The sequence below is a fragment of the Temnothorax longispinosus genome, chromosome 4 (genome assembly GCF_030848805.1).
Source record: "Temnothorax longispinosus isolate EJ_2023e chromosome 4, Tlon_JGU_v1, whole genome shotgun sequence".
Classification (NCBI taxonomy): Eukaryota; Metazoa; Arthropoda; class Insecta; order Hymenoptera; family Formicidae; genus Temnothorax; species Temnothorax longispinosus.
Genome location: NC_092361.1, coordinates 7,847,554 through 7,868,661, shown reverse-complemented (window position 1 = coordinate 7,868,661; position 21,108 = coordinate 7,847,554). Strand labels below are relative to the sequence as shown.

The following is a 21,108-nucleotide window of genomic DNA, read 5'->3' as shown; positions in this document are numbered from 1 at the left end:
GATTCCGTGCGCGTATAACAATAACATTTTTTATATCTTTTTGTTATTATTCTTTAAACATAAGTGCATGTGCAATTTAACCGCGAGTCCGTATAAGAGACCGATGTTCTATTTAGATGTAACGCGAATAAGCGACAAAGAGACAGATGACGATGAGATGATTTATTTTATTTTCTTTATTTTTATTATTATTACGTTAATTGTGCATAAGAAAAATATATAATAATCTATGTTAATCATACCTGATATTCTCTTCATTCAAAAGATCCTTAACTACCCAATCACATTCAAATAAGATTTTCAAAGAAACATTTTCAACATTAAGATATTAGAGCCAATAACGATTCGAATCAGAGACGGGTTACATTTTAGAAGCATTAAAGTAGATTCCGCAAAAGAGCCAATCACAGGCCAGCATTTCGTAATGGATTCAGACAAGTACAGGATTATAGTCCTAGCGTTTATTTTCACTTTATTTGCAATTTCAATAGTTTGTATACTGCTGCTAGCGTATTCCAACGTTACGAGAGCGAGACCTTATTACATGTCATAAAAAGATTGAATATCACAAAGATGAAGTTCAAGGAATACCTAGTGGTCACTCTTATCATATTTTTCCTATTATCATAAACTTTCCAGACGTACAAACCGTCAGCATGATATTTACCCTTTACACCCTTTACATCCTATTATTGAGCCTCGAGATCGATCCCCGATTGGTTCCCGAGGACCCTTAAACCTTAAAACGCATGCTTTGCGACAGCGAGTGCCGAGAGCACGAGCGAGGACCAATGGAGTCCCAATTACGATATTTTGTATTTAATTTATTATTTTATTAGTTTTAACAAGTTTTGACAGACCAAGCAAAATGTCGAATCACAGCGACCAATGGGAAGCGTCCCGATCGATTTTCAGTAAGTTCTTATCAATTTTCATAGATTCGAGCATTTCAGATATTATAAACCATTTGAGAGCCAATAGGATTGATTCCTGGCAATTTAACATTATACTACTTATTTTCAAACACTTTATTAATTTCACGAGGCTTTCAGCCAATCGGAGCGCGTAGCGCAACTTTCTATCGCAAGAACGTCTAAATGACCAATGAGAAGCGAGCATGGCTCGACTTAGCGAGATTCGTTCAATAACGCGATTTTTACATTGTATTCTTTAATTTTATGTTTTTCCCTGTCGAAACAATATGTATTACTCAGTATTATTCTTATTTTATATACTTACCGTTCGGATACTTACCGACGATGATTACCAATCCGTTGATTGGGCGAGACGATCCCGCGATGACCCGGTACCTGAAAGAAAAGGAGAATTAATAAATTTGATTCTAGTACAAAGATTATTTACCTGGTTGCAAAAGGGAACGTCAAAGAGACCATTTTCGGTCACTCGGAAAACGTTCCGAGTGACTCGCCGCGAACTTGCACATCGTGCAAATTGCGACGGCTGGCATTGGTTGCCGCATCGCCGAGACCGAAGCGAGAGCCCTTGTCCGCCGTCCAATCCCGTTTCAGTATCTCAGTCAGAATTGAGCTGAGCCAATGAGATCGGCTCAGCGCACGGGTAAGGATAACACGGATCGTGTCGCTCGTCACCAAGCGATGCGATTGGCCAATAGGAAAAAGGCGCGCGATTACATCATGTTCGCGCGTAAAAGCGAGGCTCTACGCCTGCGCAAGCATCAAGGAGGGGGAACTCGACCCGTTCCTCCCGGACAGTCTACGATTGAATTTCGAGGCGTGAACACGTTCCGCGATACAACTCGATTCCGTATTCTTATCCCGTTGCCGTATACGATAGTTACGTGAACAACAACCACGCGATAACGGTAATTAACCGCATAAAGCTCTTAGCGACGGTGAATCAGAGTTCGTTAACAATCGACGCAGGTCAGTGCGCGATAGAACCTGTCCGTTCGTGTACGGAAATACTGTAACTTTGAAATTATTAAATTGTTATTTGTTTATAATAAACAAAGACTCATTATTCGCGACCCCAGTGAATATCCTCTCCGAATATCCGAATATTACGTGCGCTTAACCAGGGCGTGGCCAACGGCCTTGAATACGTCCGCGTCGTAGGAAACGGCAGCCATTACGCTGAAAGGAAGGACGGGGCAACGCATATCATCCAGGTTTCTGTATTCACCCAGGAAAATACAGTGGCGACCGTAATTACAGCCCAAGTAGTAAGTGGCTATTAATTCAATATTAACAATATTAATCGTTGATCCGGTCACAACCGTTCGTTTGCACACGAAAAGATGCGCACCGTTTGTTTGCACACTGAAAGATGCGCACCGTTCGTTTGTACACGGAAAGATGCGCACCGTTCGTTTGCACACGGAAAGATGCGCACCGCTCATTTGTACACGAAAATATGCCCACCGTGCATTTGGACACGCAAAATTTGCGCACCGTTCATTTGCACAAGGAAAAGATGCACACGGAAAAGATGCACACGAGAAGAAACGCACTGTGCATTTGCACACCGAAAGAAGGACACCGTGCATTTGCACACGGAAAAGATGCACACGAAAAAAAGCGCACCGTGCATTTGCACACCGAAAGAAGGACACTGTGCATTTGCGCACGAATGTCGCGAAAGAGATAAGTAGTATAAAATATTGAATAATTTTATTTCTTGGAGTTATTCAACGTCAGGAAGTTTATGGCTGCATTCCGATATTCACTGTCAGTACTGCAAATCTATATTTTAGGTTGTGACCGGACGTCACTCTCTGGGTGCGTGGATCACACGAAAATGTGAAATCTCAGCCAGATTTGCCTATCAAACGGTCGCCACTCGGTTTGACCTTGATATACCGAGAAGGTAAGTATCGAAATTATAGCACGATATTGCAACAATACTCCATTAATTCTCTTTTATTTTCAGGTTCTCGACGCAGGATGTCTCGACGCCCCGACGCTGCCTCCCCACTGCTGGATCATCGATGGACAACGTGGGACCACCCCCGACGGACCAGGTAAGTAGAAAATGTGTATGTTTAATTAATCGGTTAATTTCCTTTTCAGCTTTTCGCCCCGGATGGATCTCAACTGCCGCTGACTGTCCCAGATCCTCGCCTTATCGCATACTGGAACGCCGCTGGACAACGATGGATCAATGCCGTATGACCTTTTCGCCCCGATGGATCTCAACTGCCGCTGACTGTCCCAGATCCTCGCCTTATCGCATACTGGAACGCCGCTGGACAACGATGGATCGATGCCGTAGGACAAGGTAAGTCGCAGGTAAGTAATTCAAATTAACTTGACACTGCGTATATTAACAAACGATTGATTTATTTCAGATCGTTGTAGTTGATTACAAAATTGTCGCGCCGTATGCGCTTCACGCTGACACTTTTCGTCGAACGTTGTTAAATGGTAATTAATTACCGCTCGCAATAGTTATACGAGTCATGTTTAACGCGCAAGTACGCGGGAGTGCTTGGTTGTATTATATCGCTGCGCTAAACTACGCGCTAAGTCCGTATTGTATGAGCGAATCTTATATACGTGTTACCGCGACCACGATATCCGAGCGACTGCCTCGAGTTGCCGGGCTCTTTCGGCCTTCCCACCTCGGGATCTTTGCTCCCACCATTGTTATTTACATCTCAGTACTTTTCCACGCCAGATGTTGCCCGCTTTCTCTTTTCTTATGGCAGTTTTTGCCTGTTTTTGCGTTCGGTGTCGCCCGCGGTTCTCAATCCGATCTTAAGAATTAATCGCACGCACACGCCTGGGTCCTCCTGGACCCCGCTCCCCTGGTTCCCGGGTTTGCGGATTATACGACCGAGTGGTCTCGCTGACCCCTCGGATCTTTCCCGGCGCCTCCTCCAGTGATCCTCCGTCCGCTACTTCCCTCCGGGTTATCGCGGTTACCTACTTCCGGGGGTCATTGCTTGACCTCGCTATCTTTGCGTCCGGTAGTACTGTCATGTCGCGAGTCGGTCGGTTGACTTTCGGGTCCTCCCTGAGAAGGACTCTGCGGCTTGGTCGCCGGCTATGACCGCCGTACCCCTCTGCGCGGGGGTCATTATTGTGACCCCGCGATCTCCGCGCCCGGTGGTATTGGCGCGTTGCTGGTCGGGTGGTCGGCATCAGGGTCACCCCTGAGACGGATTCCGGGGTTCGGCCCCCGGCTATTACCGTTGTGCCCTCTTTCGCGGGGGTCATTATTTTGACCCCGCTATCTCGCGTGTTCTTTGCTCGATTCTCGCCGCGATCGTCCCAATTTACTCCGCTCGGCTCTCCTGCCGAGGCCCGCTCGTTGTCTCGTTCGGTTCTTCATCTTCGGCTCGCCTTCCGGGGTCAGTCAGGCCCCGGTTCCCCTATTTGTCGCGTCGCTATATTTTCAGATTAACGCTAACCATATGGGCTCTTCGGACTCGCTTGTCCGGTATTTAGCCTAAGAAAATATTGCTGTCCGCTGCTCCCTTGGTCTCTGCTGCCCCTCGGGTGTCCTCGGCTCCACAGCTATGCGAACGGTTGCAAGGTTACCCAACAATTTCCATAAAAAGAGAGGGGATAGCGTTGGTACTAACGAAAATTCCTAGGTAGTTTATATTAAATTTCTGTGGGTTAGTCGCACTGGGTAAGTAGTGATACATTTGGTTAGCCAAAACTTCTTTGACGTTTTGACATATGCGAGTTGTGACATATGCGGGTTTTGATATAAAGCGTATTGAAACTTGTGAAATGTGACTTAAATAACATTTACTTATTCAGTTTACACCCCTCACCTCCGATTTTGATGAACTTAGGCTCAATCGACGCGTTTTTGCACGAAACGAAAGAATCTGGCAGAAAAAAGTGTCGCTCTGCCCCGCGACGCGAGATATTAATCGTTAAAGTTGACAGGAATCAGGTTATGATTCCGGTCATACCGACGACATGTAGCAACACTGAACGTGCCCTGCGGCCACATGCGCATGCTCAGTGGTCGCACGCGCATGTAAAACTGCGCCAATTTTAAATGAATCAATCGTGCAGAATAACCAAGCATCTCGATTCAAGCAGTTAGGTCTCACGCTGGGAGTTTCATTAGTTTAATTATGCGTGGGAAGCACACACACACACACACACACACACACACACACACACACACGGGGAGGGTGCAAGGGGGGGAGCCTTCGGCTCCCCCTCCCCCGCACTTACCCCGTCAATAGAAAGCGTGGACCTCGCTTTACAACATAAAGTACATGCTAAGTTGTAAAGCGAAATTATAAAGTACATGCATGGAGGGGGGTGCAGGGGAGAAAAGCCTTCCTGTTCACGTGCGCTCACGCATGTAAGCCCTCTTGCACCTCTTCATGCATGTGCTTTATAATTTCGCTTTACAACTTAGCATGTACTTTATGTTGTAAAGCGAGGTCCACGCTGCCTACCGACGGGGTGGGTGCGGGGAAGGGGGGGCCGAAGGCCCCCCTTTGCACCCTCCCCGTGTGTGTGTGTGTGTGTGTGTGTGTGTGTGTGCTTCCCACGCATAATTAAACTAAAGAAACTCTCAGCGTGAGACCTAACTGCTTGAATCGAGATGCTTGGTTATTCTGCACGATTTAACTGTTTAATGATTTTCGTTAAAACAGGGCACACACACACGTGTGTACACGTGTTTACACTTTAAACTTTAAACCTTAATATCGTCTAAATGGTTATATTTGTAAAAAAAATATAAAAGACCTTTTTGTAGATCGTTAAATTTTCTACAAAAATATGTATTGATTATTTCATAATTTTTGATAGTCGATATGATACATGGGACCGTACACTAAAGTGCCCGTTCCCCAGGCGAGTCGGGAATCTTCCGCCGAGACCATCGTCATGTCCCAGGAACCCATACGAGCCGAAAAGGAGTGCAGGGAGCAAAGGGTGCAGAAGGGGCAACCCGAACGAGCCGGACAACAGCCGGACCAGACTCAGCCGAGTTTGACCAGTGTATTGGTGGACCAATCGGTGCCACTGAATTACGACCAGATAGCAGACGAGGAGGTAGCGAGGCTACTGACCGGGGGCATAACGCCTATTCGAGAGACGGCATCGCCCGGGTCGCAGATTTTCTCCACCGACGAGCAGAGGGTGCAACCGGAGATCAAACCCGTGGACGAGAGCCAGAACATGGACACCGGTGACGTGCAGTGCTCGCAGAGCTACACCGACTTGTAGAGGCATGCGCGTCTGAAAGACTTTACTTTTATTAATTTTAATATTGTGTTTTGTAATTTCAGTATTTTTGATTTTATTTTATTTTAAGTACATTCAAGCGTAGAACGCACATATTGTTTAATCGAGTTGTTCGATATATTTGATATATTATTACTTATAACATTTTAGATTTACTCATTAGCGGTTTGAGCACGCGAAGTGCAACACTTTTTATTTAAGAGATTACTTTTAAATATCCACACGTGGATAGAGAAGGGGCAAAGTGCCTTTGCGTTACGACATTTATTTTATAAGTACACACAGAAACACAGAACAGTGAACAATAAGGACGGTTTACACGAAAGACATTTCAAACTCACCTTAAACTTACCCGATAACAAGATTAACCGATCCAAGATGGATTCGGACAAGTTTCGCATAATAGTATTAGCGTTTATATTCATAGTTTTTGCCATATCTTTAATTTGCATATTGTTACTGGTTTATTCACAAAAATCAATTTCAGAACCTTATTACACGCCATAGAATAGATAAAGAATATACACAATGCAGTTTACAACGTACGCGATAGTTTCCATTATAATATTTGTACCAATGATACTCAATTTCCTGATCCGAACTTAGTATGCACGTTATTTATCCTTTTTACACTTTACATCGTGATTTTAAACAATCCGGAGGATCCCGAAGGGAATTGATGTACCTATACTCGAGACGTTACACTTCCTTACACTTTTTGAACTTAAACACCAGACAAACTTATTTACGATACAGACGGACGAAAAGGGTGTTACACCTTTTACACTTTTCTACACTTTCCGTATAAACGACTTAGTTATAGGTCTGCGGAACGAGCCAGCGTGAGCTCTACACTTTTATTACACTTTGCTACACTTTCCGTACAAATGATTTAGTTTTAGGTCTGCGGAACGAGCCAGCGCGAGCTCTACACTTACTTTACACTTTTGTTACACTTTACTACACTTTAGGGTAAAACCTTTATATTTTATCATAACTTTATTAATTACAGCGAACCAGAGAAAGAACGGCCAAAATGGAGCTATTCCAGGCCAAAACTTATTACTTTTTACACTTGATGTTATTTTCATATATTCTAACTTACACTTTTCTACACTTTAGTGTTCTCTCTACACTTTTATCAGGCTTAGAGCCGAATTAACTTCATTTGCATGATTGCATTATTATTTTGATATTCCCTGTCGATTTTAAGTTTGATTATCATTATTCTCATGTACGCGCGATAGAATTAAATCGACGCGATATTTACTTTATATACTTACCGTATTTACACCAAAAGGTGCAAGCTTGAGCATCGCCGATGCATTTCATTTCGTTGGGACGATTCCTTCGATGAACCCGGGTACCTGTAAAAGAAAAGATATAATTAAGACGGACGTAATGACCGTTCATACTTACCTGGCTTCCATAGAATTCGTCCGTGTGACTTCTTCCGAGTCACTCGATACCGTTCGAGTGACTCTTGATTCGCTTGTGCGAATCGTCGCGGTGCAGCGACGCGAATCGGTTCACGTTACGGCGATAGCCATTCGCGACGTTGCACTTTAGGAGGAGAGTTCCTCCCGAGGGTGTAGAGATCGAGTGCATGAAAAACCGACTCTACGCGCCGGTTACACTCAGAGTGTCGAAGGAGTCGTACCGTGTTACACCCGTAGGTACGACTAACCAATAGAAGGACTTCGCGCCTAAACAGGCACTCCGGCGCATGCGTTGCCTCAAAGTGGGGAAACTCGACCCGTTCCTCCTGGACAGTTCGTCGTGAAACTTCGAAGCGGTAACACGTTACGGTGATCGCGCAACAATTCGAAGCCGACGTGGCTTATCCCGTTGACCGCTAGCGTAATTAGCGTGATTTGTAACGACTTGATACGCGATACGGGATAACGATCCATTCGTGTAAGTCGATGCTTAGATAGATACACCCGCGAACGGACGATTAAGCCCGGTTCAGGGAGATGTTTGTAGAAGTGAAGAAATAATAAATTGTTATTTGTTTATATTAAAACGAGAGTGATTATATCTCGATCCCGATAATTATTCCTATCCGAGAATCCGTATATTACGCGACGCAAAAACAGGGCGTGGCTGACGGCCTTGAACACGTCCGCGGCGTAGAAGACGGCGGCCATTGAGCTGGAAGGAAGGAAAGGACATAGCAACAGCGAGAGGTTTCTGTATTTGAGCCTTAAAATACAGTGGCGACCGTATAATTTAGCCCAAGTAGTAAGTGGCTATATTTTGATTTTCATCACATCAATCGTTGTTCCGGTCACAATACAACATTCATAAGAAGCAAAAACAAGTTTTATAAAATTTATCAAACTTTAACTTTGAATATCTTTTGAATGGTTGAATTTATGAAAAAATGATGAGATCTTTTTTGTAGAGCGGTAAATTTACTACAGAAAATCTATGTGGCGCAATGCTGTATTACTGTTTGTTAGATAGTTTAAAAATTTTTTCGGTAATTATGCAGTATAGGGGAGGCACCTCCGATGACCTTAACCTTGACATATGTTGTCAAGGTCACCCTCCTGAGTGACCTTCAGAAGGTTTTAGCCGTCACTCGTTTTTTATTAAAAAGTTATTAACAAAAAAAAGTTTGGCGACCTCACCGATTTTAATGACCTTGATATATGTTGTCAAGGTCATGACCCCGAGTGACCTTCAGAAGGTTTTAGCCATCGCTCGCTATTCGTTAAAAAGTTATTAACAAAAAAAGTTTGGAAAATATAGTATATATAAGTGCATATATAGGTTAGTTGACGAGCTTTAAACACTTAAATACTTTTAAAGCGCGTCAACTAACCTATGTAGGTTAGTGATCAACGATTTACTGCTTTAAATGTTGTGTTTTGGTAAAGCAGCGACTTTTTCGCAAAATAAAGTATTCTCTGCTTTAACAAAAAGACTTCAATTTATCAACAATTTACTGCTTTAAATGTTGTGTTTTGGTAAAGCAGCGACTTTTTCGCAAAATGAAGTATTCTCTGCTTTAACAAAAAGACTTCAATTTATCAACAATTTACTGGTTTAAATGTTGTGTTTTGGTAAAGCATATAAAGTTATAGAAGTTGTGATTTTCTTTAAAGCAGGGCACACACACATGTGTGTATGTCCTGCTTTATAGAAGTTGTGATTTTCTTTAAAGCAGGGCACACACACGTATATATTAGTTATTTATGCCTTCCAATACTCAAAATAGCTGCTATATTTTCCAAACTTTTTTTGTTAATAACTTTTTAACGAATAGCGAGCGACGGCTAAAACCTTCTGAAGGTCACTCAGGAGGGTGACCTTGACAACATATGTCAAGGTCAAGGTCATCGGAGGTGCCTCCCCTATACTGCATAATTACCATTTTTTCTATCTTACTAAATGAAAAATAAAAAATCGCGATGAGCGACCTGTTAATATTAATATTAAGGGCTAAAAGTTTAACAGGTATCTTATTTCACCTTCCTGGAAGTATATATGCTATTCGTGAAATGAAAAAAAAAAGTTGCCTCAAGATGACACGCTCTATTATATATATATATATATATATGTGTGTGTATGTATGCATTTTGTATTATCGAACATTTTTGAAATACTTGAAAAATATCATTTCACAGGATTGTCCTCCATAAGAAATGATTGACACGCAACGATAACTCGCGCATGTTCACTTTTGGATGCTCGTTTGCTGCAGACTTGTGTTATTTTATGCTGGTAAAATAACAGTACTGAAATAAAATTTTATAACATTTTAAGCGATGCAATATTATATGAACGTCCGTGAAGCAAAATGTACGTCGAATAGACGTCTATCAGACAGAGATCCGTTGCATCTTTTTCCAGTGGACATCCATATGCTATCTGGGGATATTTACGAACCTAATAACGTATATTAAAATTGAGGCACAATTGTCTTACTTGCTCCAACATGTGGCGGTGCTCCGCACCGAATTTTTGGCTGTGCTTACCGGCGCCTAGCTCGACGAGTCGGTAGCGCAGTTGCTGACGCGTAAAATCCGCGAACACGTTCAAGTGCAAACTTCTGAGAGTCCCCCACAACTTTAAGTCGTTCGGGATACTCGACTCTATGGCGTGTATCATTAATGCTCATCTACAATAGGTGCTTTAAGCCCTAGACTTTTTTTTAAGCTTTCACGTTGTTTTAAAGCCTGAATGCCCGTCTACAATAGGTGTTTTAAGCCCTAAGCCTTATGCTTTATACTCTAAGCTGTGACGTATTTCCGGCCTTTGAGCATTCTCCGCGTTGCTCTAAGCCCTAAGTTCTAAGTCCGAAGCGAGTTGGCCAACTCCCATCTTTTTAGGACATGAGGCTTAGAACCTAGGTAATTTCTCTCAACCAATGAGAGAATTGGGCAGACATTTTAATTTACTTCGCCAAAAACCTAGGTAATTTCTCTCAACCAATGAGAGAATTGGGCGGACATTTTAATTTACTTCGCCAACATGATCTATAGCTATAGTTTATAACAAACGCAGCCACGATGTCAGACGTTGACCTCGAACAATTTGTTGAAATTGTCGAAATTGACGACGAACTTTTAATTTCTATTGTGCAAGCAAATCTATGTTTGTACGCAAAAAATGATAAGAATTTTAAGGATAATAAATTAAAAGATATGAAGTGGGAAACAATAGCTGAAACTTTAAATTGTACAGGTAGGTTATAATTTTTATATTGTCATATAAATAAAACTGTAGTACATCTGTACCAATATTTTTATATTCTAGCCAGTGAAGCGAGAAAACGCTGGGAATCATTGCGAGGTCAGTTTTGTAAAAAACGTCGTCAGCAGAAAAACCAACCATCAGGTTCTGGAACATTAGCAGAATGGCCCTTGATGTCCCTGCGGATTAACGAGATTCCCACTGTCCCTATCTACTATCTAGCGAAACCACTGCCAAGGGAACGGGCTTGGAAAAATTAGCGGGGAAAGAAGACCCTGTTGAGCTTGACTCTAGTCTGGCACTCCCTTCTGTCATTTCTTAGACCTCATATTCAAAATAGGAAGTAAATATTCAGATTCTTTTTTTTTTAACAATATATAATATGAGTAGTTAAGTAGTAAATTATAGACTTATATAGATAAACCGGCCTCTGCCGTAAGAAGCAGCGTGACAACATATACGATGCAGATGTAGTCTTTCTAGATGCTTTCTGATAGATCTTTATCTTTCATCTAGCGTTCAGAAAGAGGCAGATCTGCCAGAAAACATCTAAAAAGGCTATGTCTATACCATATATGTAGCAGGGGCCAGTCTATCTACATAAATCTGTGTAGTAAACACTCTAGTTGATACAGAGCATAAGTTACATTACATCTATATTATAATTTTGCACTCAATAAATATAAACTGAAGCTGTATACAAAGTCAATTCCAATGACGTACATACTTAGACCAAACATTTGTGTACTTCTGCTGTAGCGAATAAAGACAAAAGTTGCAAGTGAGATAGTTTATTCACCCCTAGTGCTTTTTTACTTTTTATTGACAGTTTTAGGAAGGCCATATTTTTTCAGTACGATAGAGTAAGAAAGCATAAAGGGGTAAATCAACTATCACACTTGCAACTTCCGGCTTCAATCAACGAACGGAATGCTTGGACCATATATATGCGTTATTGGTCAATGCGAAATATAAAGATGAGAAGTTTCATGATTTACCAGAATTATATTCCTTGTTTTACCTGTTTACATTTAGTTCAATGTATTAATAAGTTAATATTAAGTTAATAAGTTAAATATAAAAAATAGATACGTAATAGGATTTATGATAAATTTCTTTACATATGCAGAGCAAGAAGTTCCTCACTTTTGCAGAGGTCAACCTTAAGATGTAATGAAATCTCTAGTAGCTGCTCACCTGCCATAAACTCACCTGTCCGGCCTCTCTCATCATCTAGCGCAAACCGTGTGATACAGTCACAAAATACTACTTCAAGTTTCTCGTTTCTGCAGAGATCAACCTTAAGATGTAATGAAACTTCTAGTAGCTGCTCATCTGCCATAAACTCACCTGTCCGGCCTGTCTCATCATCTAGCGCAAACCGTGTGATTCAGTCACAAAATACTACTAAAGGTTCCGATTCCGAATATTTGCGTGGAATGATCATGAATCACAGAGCATTGGTATAGTACTATTTTATCTTTTTTTCTTAATGTTAGCTTTGCATATGTACATCGATCCTTTGATATAATAATATATACTTTTCTTTGCAGAAAATATAGAAAAGAAAGAAAACACAAAAAATGCAGAAAACATTCCTATAGAGTATGTATTATGTGAAGTTCCTACCAAAGAAACAGGGAATGTTGCAAGTATTCCACAGACTACAAAAACACCAAAAAAGCGAAATTTGGTACCTCCTCTTGATAAAGCGCAAAATAAAAAAGCCTGTAATGAACGCCTCGAAGCACTTCTTACAAAATCGTCAAAAGCTGTTAGTGATTTAGCAGTAGCATGCAATAGTGCAACAGTCGAGGAGAAAAAACCAGTTGTTGGTCCAAATGCAAGTGTAATTGTGCAAGTTTTAAAATCAGTGGCGCCCGAGAACCAATTATCTTGCTTGATAGCTGTATTACAACTAATTAATTCATTTAACCAATAAATGTCCAATGTTTTTTATTAATGATAAACATTTTTTTATAAAGTGAGAATATAGTTTATATTTTTTTTACAAATAAGATGTGATTTAGTGAAGTAAGAGATGATGTGATAGTACAAACTTTTTTATATGAAAAACATGTATAATTTAAATTTTAAAAAATTGTAATGTGTTATTGGTAATTTTTTAAGATTATTATATTATTACGCATAACTAATACTATATTACTGTGTTACTGATAGTATAAAGAATAACATGTTACTACAGTTAAGTTACTAAAGGAAAGTAATGTTACAGCGGCATATTTTTTTTCTGTGAAATATTGTTTATATAAAGTTCATATGTAGTAATGTTTTCTAAATATATAAAATAAAAGCAAATTTGAATTAAAATACTTGTTTTATCTCTGTTTATTATTAAAGTAATTTTTACAAATGCACTAGTTTGGAAAGACATTTTTATTATTCAATAAAAGATCATAAAATATGTATGTGTGTATGTATATATATTACTAATCGTAAGGAGAAAAGTGAACATTATAACCACGAAGAATCATTTGAAATTGCCAGGGTACTTGTCCTTCATCTGTAAGCATCCACTCAGCCAATATTGTTCTTTGAGTCATAACCATTCTTGTAGCATTATTGCTGCCTAAGCGGCCAAAATCGCACAAATTCGGACATGCTGGAGCATCCCGCCATGTTCCTGGCGTTAGTATTCCATCTGAGTCGCTTTCATTATCAATATAAGTTGTGGGACAATACATCCTCCTTTCAACCTCGCGATCCTCTCTCATCATCATAAAATTGTGGAGACATATTGTAGCTAAGACTATTTTTTCTACATTTTCTACTTTCATTCTGATGCATGTATGAAGAACTCTCCATCTGTTAATTACATATGTTTACAGTAATTCATTACTTTATTAATAAAAATATATTTCGCTGTTAAATGGACATGACACTTACCTCGAGGAAAGAATGCCAAAAGCATTTTCGATTATCCTTCGAGCACGAGATAGTCTATAGTTAAATATTCTCTCTGTATCACTTTCTGCTTTGAGGAACAACGGGGACAGAGCTTGCCAAATACTTTCGCAGGTTTCCGGAATGACTTTATATATGGTAGAAGCACCAATCCTACAGTACTTAGATAAATACTTGAGGCTGTCACCAGACGCTAGGTAACTGTCGAGACAAGAGATGATATATAATTATTCATACAAATATATTTTATACAAACATATAAAAAGGATACTAGACAATGATGCTATTGATACTAACCTCAAAGTGACAACTAGGCGAAGTCTTGAAGACAAGGGCTCTCTCATGCTTTTCTTTTAAAGCAAAAGGCCAATAAAAAAAAACAGATAATCGAACTGTCTTATATTCATTCTTGTATATTCGAAAAACTGTTCTTCATCCGTAAAATATAACTCTCTGAATAAATTATTATATACTCCTGCTGTACTCTTCGTTGATTAATTTTCCTCACCCACCATCTCCTCCACCTTCTTTTTTTTTAAATACGTGTACAAAAGTATATTGTTCATGTGAGTTAAACCGATAACAGTTAATATTTTTTTTCTATTCATATTTTTACAGAATGTCGAACACACGCAAACGATACGCACGTAATAAAAGATGGAAGTTGGCCAACTCGCTTCGGGCTTAAGGGGATCCTGCAGTGACTGGCGAACTTCCTCGAGGTCGATAATGTCAACCTTTCTAATTTTGTTTTCCCTATATCTGTCTTTGTCTAACGAAATGACATCTGTCCTTTTTTCGATTGCTCGCCATCTTACGCCAGATCCGGCAACTACTGTTGCTGCTCTTCTTGTCATCCTGCATTCGTATTTGCATTACTAAAATAATTATTAGATGGATCTTTTTTTGTACGCATTGAATCTTACTTTTACTTACACGATATTATTCCTACATGTTTTCCCAAGGGTGGATGATAAACATTATGTACGTATAAACTGTAGAATTTTTGTTTTAAGCAAATATTGTCGTCAGGTGACAGCTGTGTATGTTCCCCAATAAGTAATATTTTTAATTTTTTGGTGCTTTTGATATAAAATTGCGTTTTCCACCCTAGATTTTTGTGCGGACTTTAATTCTAGACCAAAAACTTGCAATTCTGTAAAGCCAATTAAAAGATCCATCGATTAACGATAATGTCGGTAAATCATACGGCTGCAGGATCCCCTTAAGGCTGAAAATACGTCACAGCTTAGAGCATAAAGCATAAGGCTTAGGGCTTAAAACACCTATTGTAGATGGGCACTTATAAGACGGTCCATGTATGGCGTAAGGTCTTGGGTCCTCGATTTCGTACCCGGCTTTTTTCTCGCGTGGACCGTTATCGGCGGCGGTGATTCGGCCGAGGTGGTGGTCGAGTCATTCGACTCTTGGTCGGCCACAGCAGCGGGAGAAGGAGAACGACGACTGGATGTTCCTGGCACAGCAGCGGGAGAAGGAAAACGACGACTGGATGTTCCTGGAAAAGCTGGATATTCAAATGAGTCGTCGGACGATCCCAAGTTTCGTTTTCTCTGCGTCTGATCATCGTCTTTGTCGTTTGCCTCAACGTCATGGGCGGAACGCGTGGAGCGTTTCCTCCGGGTAGTAGACGACGGGGTCGAGGTGGGCGAGTCCGAGTCGTTCATTTCTATTATCGTCGTCGACAGTTGCGGCAGTGGTGGCGGTGATGTCTGCAGCAGCAGCAGCAGCAGCAGCAGCAGCAGCAGCAGCAGCTTTTTCTTCTTCCTCGTCATCCGAAACGAATAGACGAGGCATATCGTATTTCTCCTCAACGGAGTCCATGTCGGAGTCGTCGGATAGGACGATTGCGTCGTCGGTGACGCGTATATTGATCGGCGGCGGCGGTGTAGCAGCAACTTGGTGTTTCAATTTCATCAACGTTAGGGCCCTTTGGACCATTTGATGCTTCACATTTTTGGATCGCGGAGAATGTGACTCACCAAAAAGAGGGTCGGCTGGAATGGTCAACATGGAAACGATTGTTGGAAGAGACGGCGGCGGAGGAGGATCCCGGTCACTCGCCGTCGTCGTCGTCGATGTCGAGGGAACGTCGTCGACGAGCGCCCGCGTCTCGCCGATGACGCAAACTTCCGGGGGGGGTCAGGGGATGATTATCCGCGTCGGACATTTTTCGCGCAATTGTAACTCGCGTGTGTCCGCAAAAGCGTTCGACAAAAGCACTTGGAAGCACTGTCAACACGAGTGTCACTCGATCCGCGCGTACGACGTTCTGGTAACGACTGCGGCAAGTCTGTGAAAAGAAATAATTTTAATAGAGTAAAATTTGTATGAGTTAAACATGAAATTTTGTAAATAAATTACGCGACGCTGACCGTGCAACGGATGTCTAGGCGAGGCCCAGTCATCACAAGCATCGAGCCGCCATTACCACTACCGGTGGCCATCCTGTCCAAGATGGCGCGGATGGAAGGGGCGAGCCAACGGTGGTACTCCGGAGGCACGATCTCACGATGGAGGTCCAGCACACGCGGATGTGCATGCGGATCACGGCCGTCGGCGAGCAGGACCAAGATGGCGACGAGGAGGCTGAGGTTGTAGCCGGACGGAGGATTGACATTAACCACACGCCCTTAATATCATTAATTATCACGGTTGCCACTCGATTTTAACCTCGGCCTATCGAGAAAGATACTTGAATGAGAACCAACCTTTCGCTGACTTCGCTAATTCCCCTCTCTACGACTCTGTTTCAGCTTCCATCTGTCTCCGGATCGACCCGCTGGACTTGTTGGACCTCTCCGCGCAAGGGACTTCCTTCGCTTCTGCTGGACAGCCGCTTCGCTGGGCCTCAGCCGCTGTGCGTTCGTCGATGGAGGATTTCGGACGGCCGACAGGTGAGATTACGAATGGGATAGGTAAGTCTTTGCAGGTTGTCTTCATCGAATAATCGTCACACGTAATTTCATAACAAGAGGTAAAATGTAATTTATTTCTCTATTTTGCAGTTACGTTACATGGACTCGCGGAATCACGCACCGTTGAGCGGGATCGTTCTCGCTCTCGCTCGCCGTTCGCGTACGCGTTCGGGCTAAGTTCTCGCGCCGATGCCCCTGACTACAGGGAGCCAACACTTTACGCTTAGTTGCTATTTCAGAGAGACGAGTTCCTCGATGCGACCGTTCGCACCGAGAGCCGAGAGACGAATCCTCGATTCCTGGGCTCGGCTGGCCTACCTCGATCGGGTGGGGATACCCCCACTTGTCGCTACTGCCGAACACCTGTGCTTTCGATCGGCAGCTGTGTCAACAGCCTCGTGAATGGCCCCATTGTTCGTAGCCGCACATATGGCGAACACCTGTGGCCGCGCGTCAACACTTTCACTTTTCTTTCGCCCGCGTTCGCGTATCCCTCTTGTTCTTGGCCGCACATCTGCCGAACATCTGGGGTCTTGCTCTGCAGTAGCGCAAACATTTCCGCATTCCGCTCGCTTTCACATTTCGCCCAGTTCGCGAAAACATGTTTACTTTCGCGTTTTTCTAAATGACGATTCACGTCTTGGAATAATCCAGACGTTTCTACACGTTTCTGCGCACCAAGCTCCATGATTACTTGTATAGAACCTTACCGCGGGTTCGTCGCCGCAACTATGCGCTGCTTCCGCTTCCGGTTAGCTATTTCGTTTCATCGCGCTCGGAATCCATCGCAACTCGGTGGATCGACTACGCGGCACCTCCGTATCACGCTCCTAAAAAATGGACGAGAGCTCCTACGTCGGCAAGCCGATTCCGCTTCCGGTTATCTATTTCGTTTCACCGCGCTCGGAATCCATCGTAACTCGATGGGTCGACTACGCGGCATTTCCGTATCGCGCTTCTACGTCGGTAATGCGATTCTGCCTACGGTCGGCTATTTCGCTTTACCGTGCTCGGAATACATTGAAACTCGCTGGATGGAGTACGCGGCTTTTCCGCATCGCGTCCCTACGTCGGTGTTCCGATTTCGCTGTCGGTTGGCTACTTCGCTCTACCGCGCTCGGAACACATCGAAACTTGCTGGAAGGAGTACGCGGGATCTCTGTATCGCGCTCCTACATCGGTGTTCCGATTTCGCTGTCGGTTGGCCACTTCGCTCTACCGCGCTCGGAACTCATCGAAACTCGCTGGATGGAGTACGCGGGATCTCTGTATCGCGCTCCTACGTCGGTGAGCCGATTCCTCTGTCGGTCGGCTACTTCGCTCTACCGCGCTCGGAATCCATCGAAACTCGCTGGATAGAGTACGCGGCATCTCCTTATCGCGCTCCTACGTCAGCAAGCCGATTCCGCCTACGATCGGCCATTTCGTCTTACCGCGCTCGGAATCCATCGTAACTTGATGGATCGACTACGCGGCCCTTCCGTATCACGTATCCGCGGTCAATTAGCCGATTACGTTGCCCGTTAGCTTCCCAGTTCATCCGCGTTACCCCGTTACCGCGGTTTCACGATCGTGCCCTTATCCCCATGGAATAGGTTCCCGAAAAGCAAACTAAACCTTTGTTTGCTGTTGCGCGATGCGCTTTTATTATATTGCATCCGCAGAGAAACTAAATAAACCAAATTAAACTTAATTATTTCGTAACCCCTTTTTCTTACACAATTCCTTTATTGTCCATTCATCGGGGTTTTATCATTGTCTTAATCCTAACTTACTTGAAGCTAACTCATTACGCTCGCGTCTACAATGTGACGAAGTCATGGCGTCTTTATTTATTTACATGTTCGTTTTATCGGCCCGCTGGCTTCGCGCTTCATCCGCGGCGCTGCTGCTCTCCGTCCCTCCTGTTATTCGGTCGGTTAGCGAAGCGCTTCGCCTCGCCCGCGTGTCCTCACTCTCACCGCTGCCGTTGCATCGCCGCATTTGGATTACCGGCACCCTCATGGGTACCGAGCGTATGGGCCACCCCTGCCGCTCGCTCCTGATCATCTCCCTCACGGATGCCGTGAGTCCCGGCATGAGTAGCTCGACTGTTGGCTCGGTGGCTGCTCGGCTGGTCGTCGGTTGGTGCAGCTCAGCGCACGGCTGCAAGGTCATCACCGGCGACATCGTGCGGAAAGCGCCCCAGGCTTAAGCCTGAGCAAAAACAGCGAACATAGTCAGCGCCATATTGCGCGGTAGATTCAGTCATGTTCCTTAAGCGCCATATTGCACGATTAAAATAGTAATGTTGATTAAGCGCCATATTGCGCAGATTATTTTGTATCATTATAAAGCGTTCTATTGCGCAGAGAGTTTTTGTTTGCGGTTAAACGCATTATTAAGTATGGATTAAAAGATGGCGTCGAACGCCATGACTGATTAATTCTAAGGTTATTTTGTATACAAATATATATATATATATTTTCCGAACGAACCTCCATTTATTTCCTGACCTTGTAAGCGGAAGTAGTTAAGAAACCGGGACAAGGAAGCGATAAAATGAGATTTTGAGGTTACAAACGCACAGTAGGGACTCGAAGGAAGGGATTCCCAACAGTGGAAATCCACTTTCGGCAGGAGCACCAGCGCGAGTCTGGAGACACGATTATATAGTCAGTTCCGAGATTGCGCGCATAGGTTAGGTTAGGAGTTAGGCGCGAAATTCGTAATGACTTGGCGCAAAACGACTCGGGAACACCAAGTACACGCGATAGAGGCAGCCCGGCGTCGATAACCAAAGTGCCCCGCGCAAACAAGCGAACCGAAAGTCTTCCACGAGGACAAACGATCTTAACGAGCTCGGGAGTCCGAGACGAAGCGAACGAACCCACTCCCGTCAACGGCGGACCACTGCCCCGCGAAATCAGTAACCAAGTGTTTTCCACGAGGACAAAGGGTCCTAACGACTTCGGGAGACCGAGACGAGACAGACAGACGGACCTACTCCCGTCAATAGCGGACCACCGCCCCGCGAAGTAGACAACCGAGCGTCTTCCCCGGGTACAAGCGGGTCAGACAGCTTCGGAGAGTCGCGACAAAACGGACGGACCCATGCCCGTCAGCGGCGGACCGATGCCCTGCGAAATCGGCGTCCGAGCGTCATCCACGGGGACAAACAATCCCAAGGGGTCCGGCAGCCCGAGAAAATAGGAACGGACCCATTACCGTCATAACCAGACGGCTGCCCCAGGAAGTAGCGAACGGGGACACTTCCCCGGGAACAAACATAATAAACGGGTGTACTAGGTCCGAAATAATACCACCGAGGGGTAGGCGTCGACGTCCGACCAACGCCCCGGTAGTTGGCGAACTGAAAGCGCAATCGGGAAACCAAGACCAGAAATGGGTCCTAAGGGACCCAGAGAACGCGAATATAAAACCGAAAGTGCGGTGCGAGGCCCAGGAGGCTACTTCGTGAACGCGTAGCGCGATTGAAGCGAAATTTGATGTGTAAACGCAATGACATACGCCCGTCATAACCATGGTGCGAAATCGGAGGATTTCCCACGAATAAGGTATAAGCGCAAAGAAGGGTTACACGAACGTATGACAGTGCGGGACGGCGAGCTAGAGGTTACGAATGTTAGCGTTCCCCGAGAAAACGTAGCTTCGGAGGCGGTAAACGGAAATCCGAGCGGCGATAATCGACAGAAGTGGCGCACGAATAAATATGTACGCGATGTCGCGCGAGCCACCCGGTAGGTGGAGTAATTTTCCAGCGAAAACATATTTGCGCCGAAGCCCGTGCGAACACGCGGGTGAGCACAAGAGGCGCACAATGGGAGCACGCGATCCCAGATGGCGAACGCGTGACGGTAAGCGCGAGCGACCGCGAGGAAGGGCGAGCGCTCGAGGAGTCTCTCGCCAGCAACGGTAGCGTGCGGACGCGTATATCTACCGCTCGTGCTGCGAACTACGAGAAATCCCGCGTACGGAGCGAATCCGTTATAAATCACAATTACGTTATAACGCGAACGTAGAATCAACTCGCATAGTGCGGTTACGCGTGCGGAAGAACTATTGTAACGGAGATAAAGGAAAATATATTAATATTTTACCCAAAACGTCTCGAGTGAATTTTCTATCCGACGGCCAGATCCCGATCCCGAAATACCTACCTCTATTACCTTTCGGCGTCTACGACGATAATCCCGCGGCGGTCCAGCGAAGGTCCAGCGGCGATCAGTCCAGCGTTCCTGAAAAAGAAGGGGAAAAGGCGAGGGCATCGAAAGGGTCAGTGGCATGTTTTTTATATCTTTCTCGGTGGGCTTAGATAAAACCGAGTGGCGACCGTG

General features: G+C 43.9%; 1 protein-coding gene and 1 long non-coding RNA gene across 2 annotated transcripts in view; both read left to right on the top strand.

The window, feature by feature from the left end:
- The window catches only part of LOC139811721 (uncharacterized), a 398,927-nt gene that overhangs the window by 101,331 nt on the left and 276,488 nt on the right, over positions 1-21,108 (top strand). The gene's annotated exons all lie outside the window — the stretch shown is intronic.
- LOC139811411 (uncharacterized) lies at positions 10,727-12,852 on the top strand. Its single transcript, XM_071775704.1, has 5 exons — positions 10,727-10,901; positions 10,974-11,086; positions 11,213-11,253; positions 12,040-12,218; positions 12,533-12,852. The coding sequence occupies exons 1-5, from the start codon at positions 10,727-10,729 to the stop codon at positions 12,850-12,852; spliced, it is 828 nt and encodes a 275-aa protein (XP_071631805.1).

What these genes read in the sequence shown, in the direction of transcription:
- LOC139811411 (XM_071775704.1), top strand. Translation starts at nt 10,727, where the DNA reads ATGTCAGACGTTGACCTCGAACAATTTGTTGAAATTGTCGAAATTGAC. An exon ending in TGAAACTTTAAATTGTACAG is followed by an intron (nt 10,902 to 10,973) that starts GTAGGTTATAAT and finishes TTTATATTCTAG; the next exon opens with CCAGTGAAGCGAGAAAACGC. An exon ending in TAGCAGAATGGCCCTTGATG is followed by an intron (nt 11,087 to 11,212) that starts TCCCTGCGGATT and finishes CTAGTCTGGCAC; the next exon opens with TCCCTTCTGTCATTTCTTAG.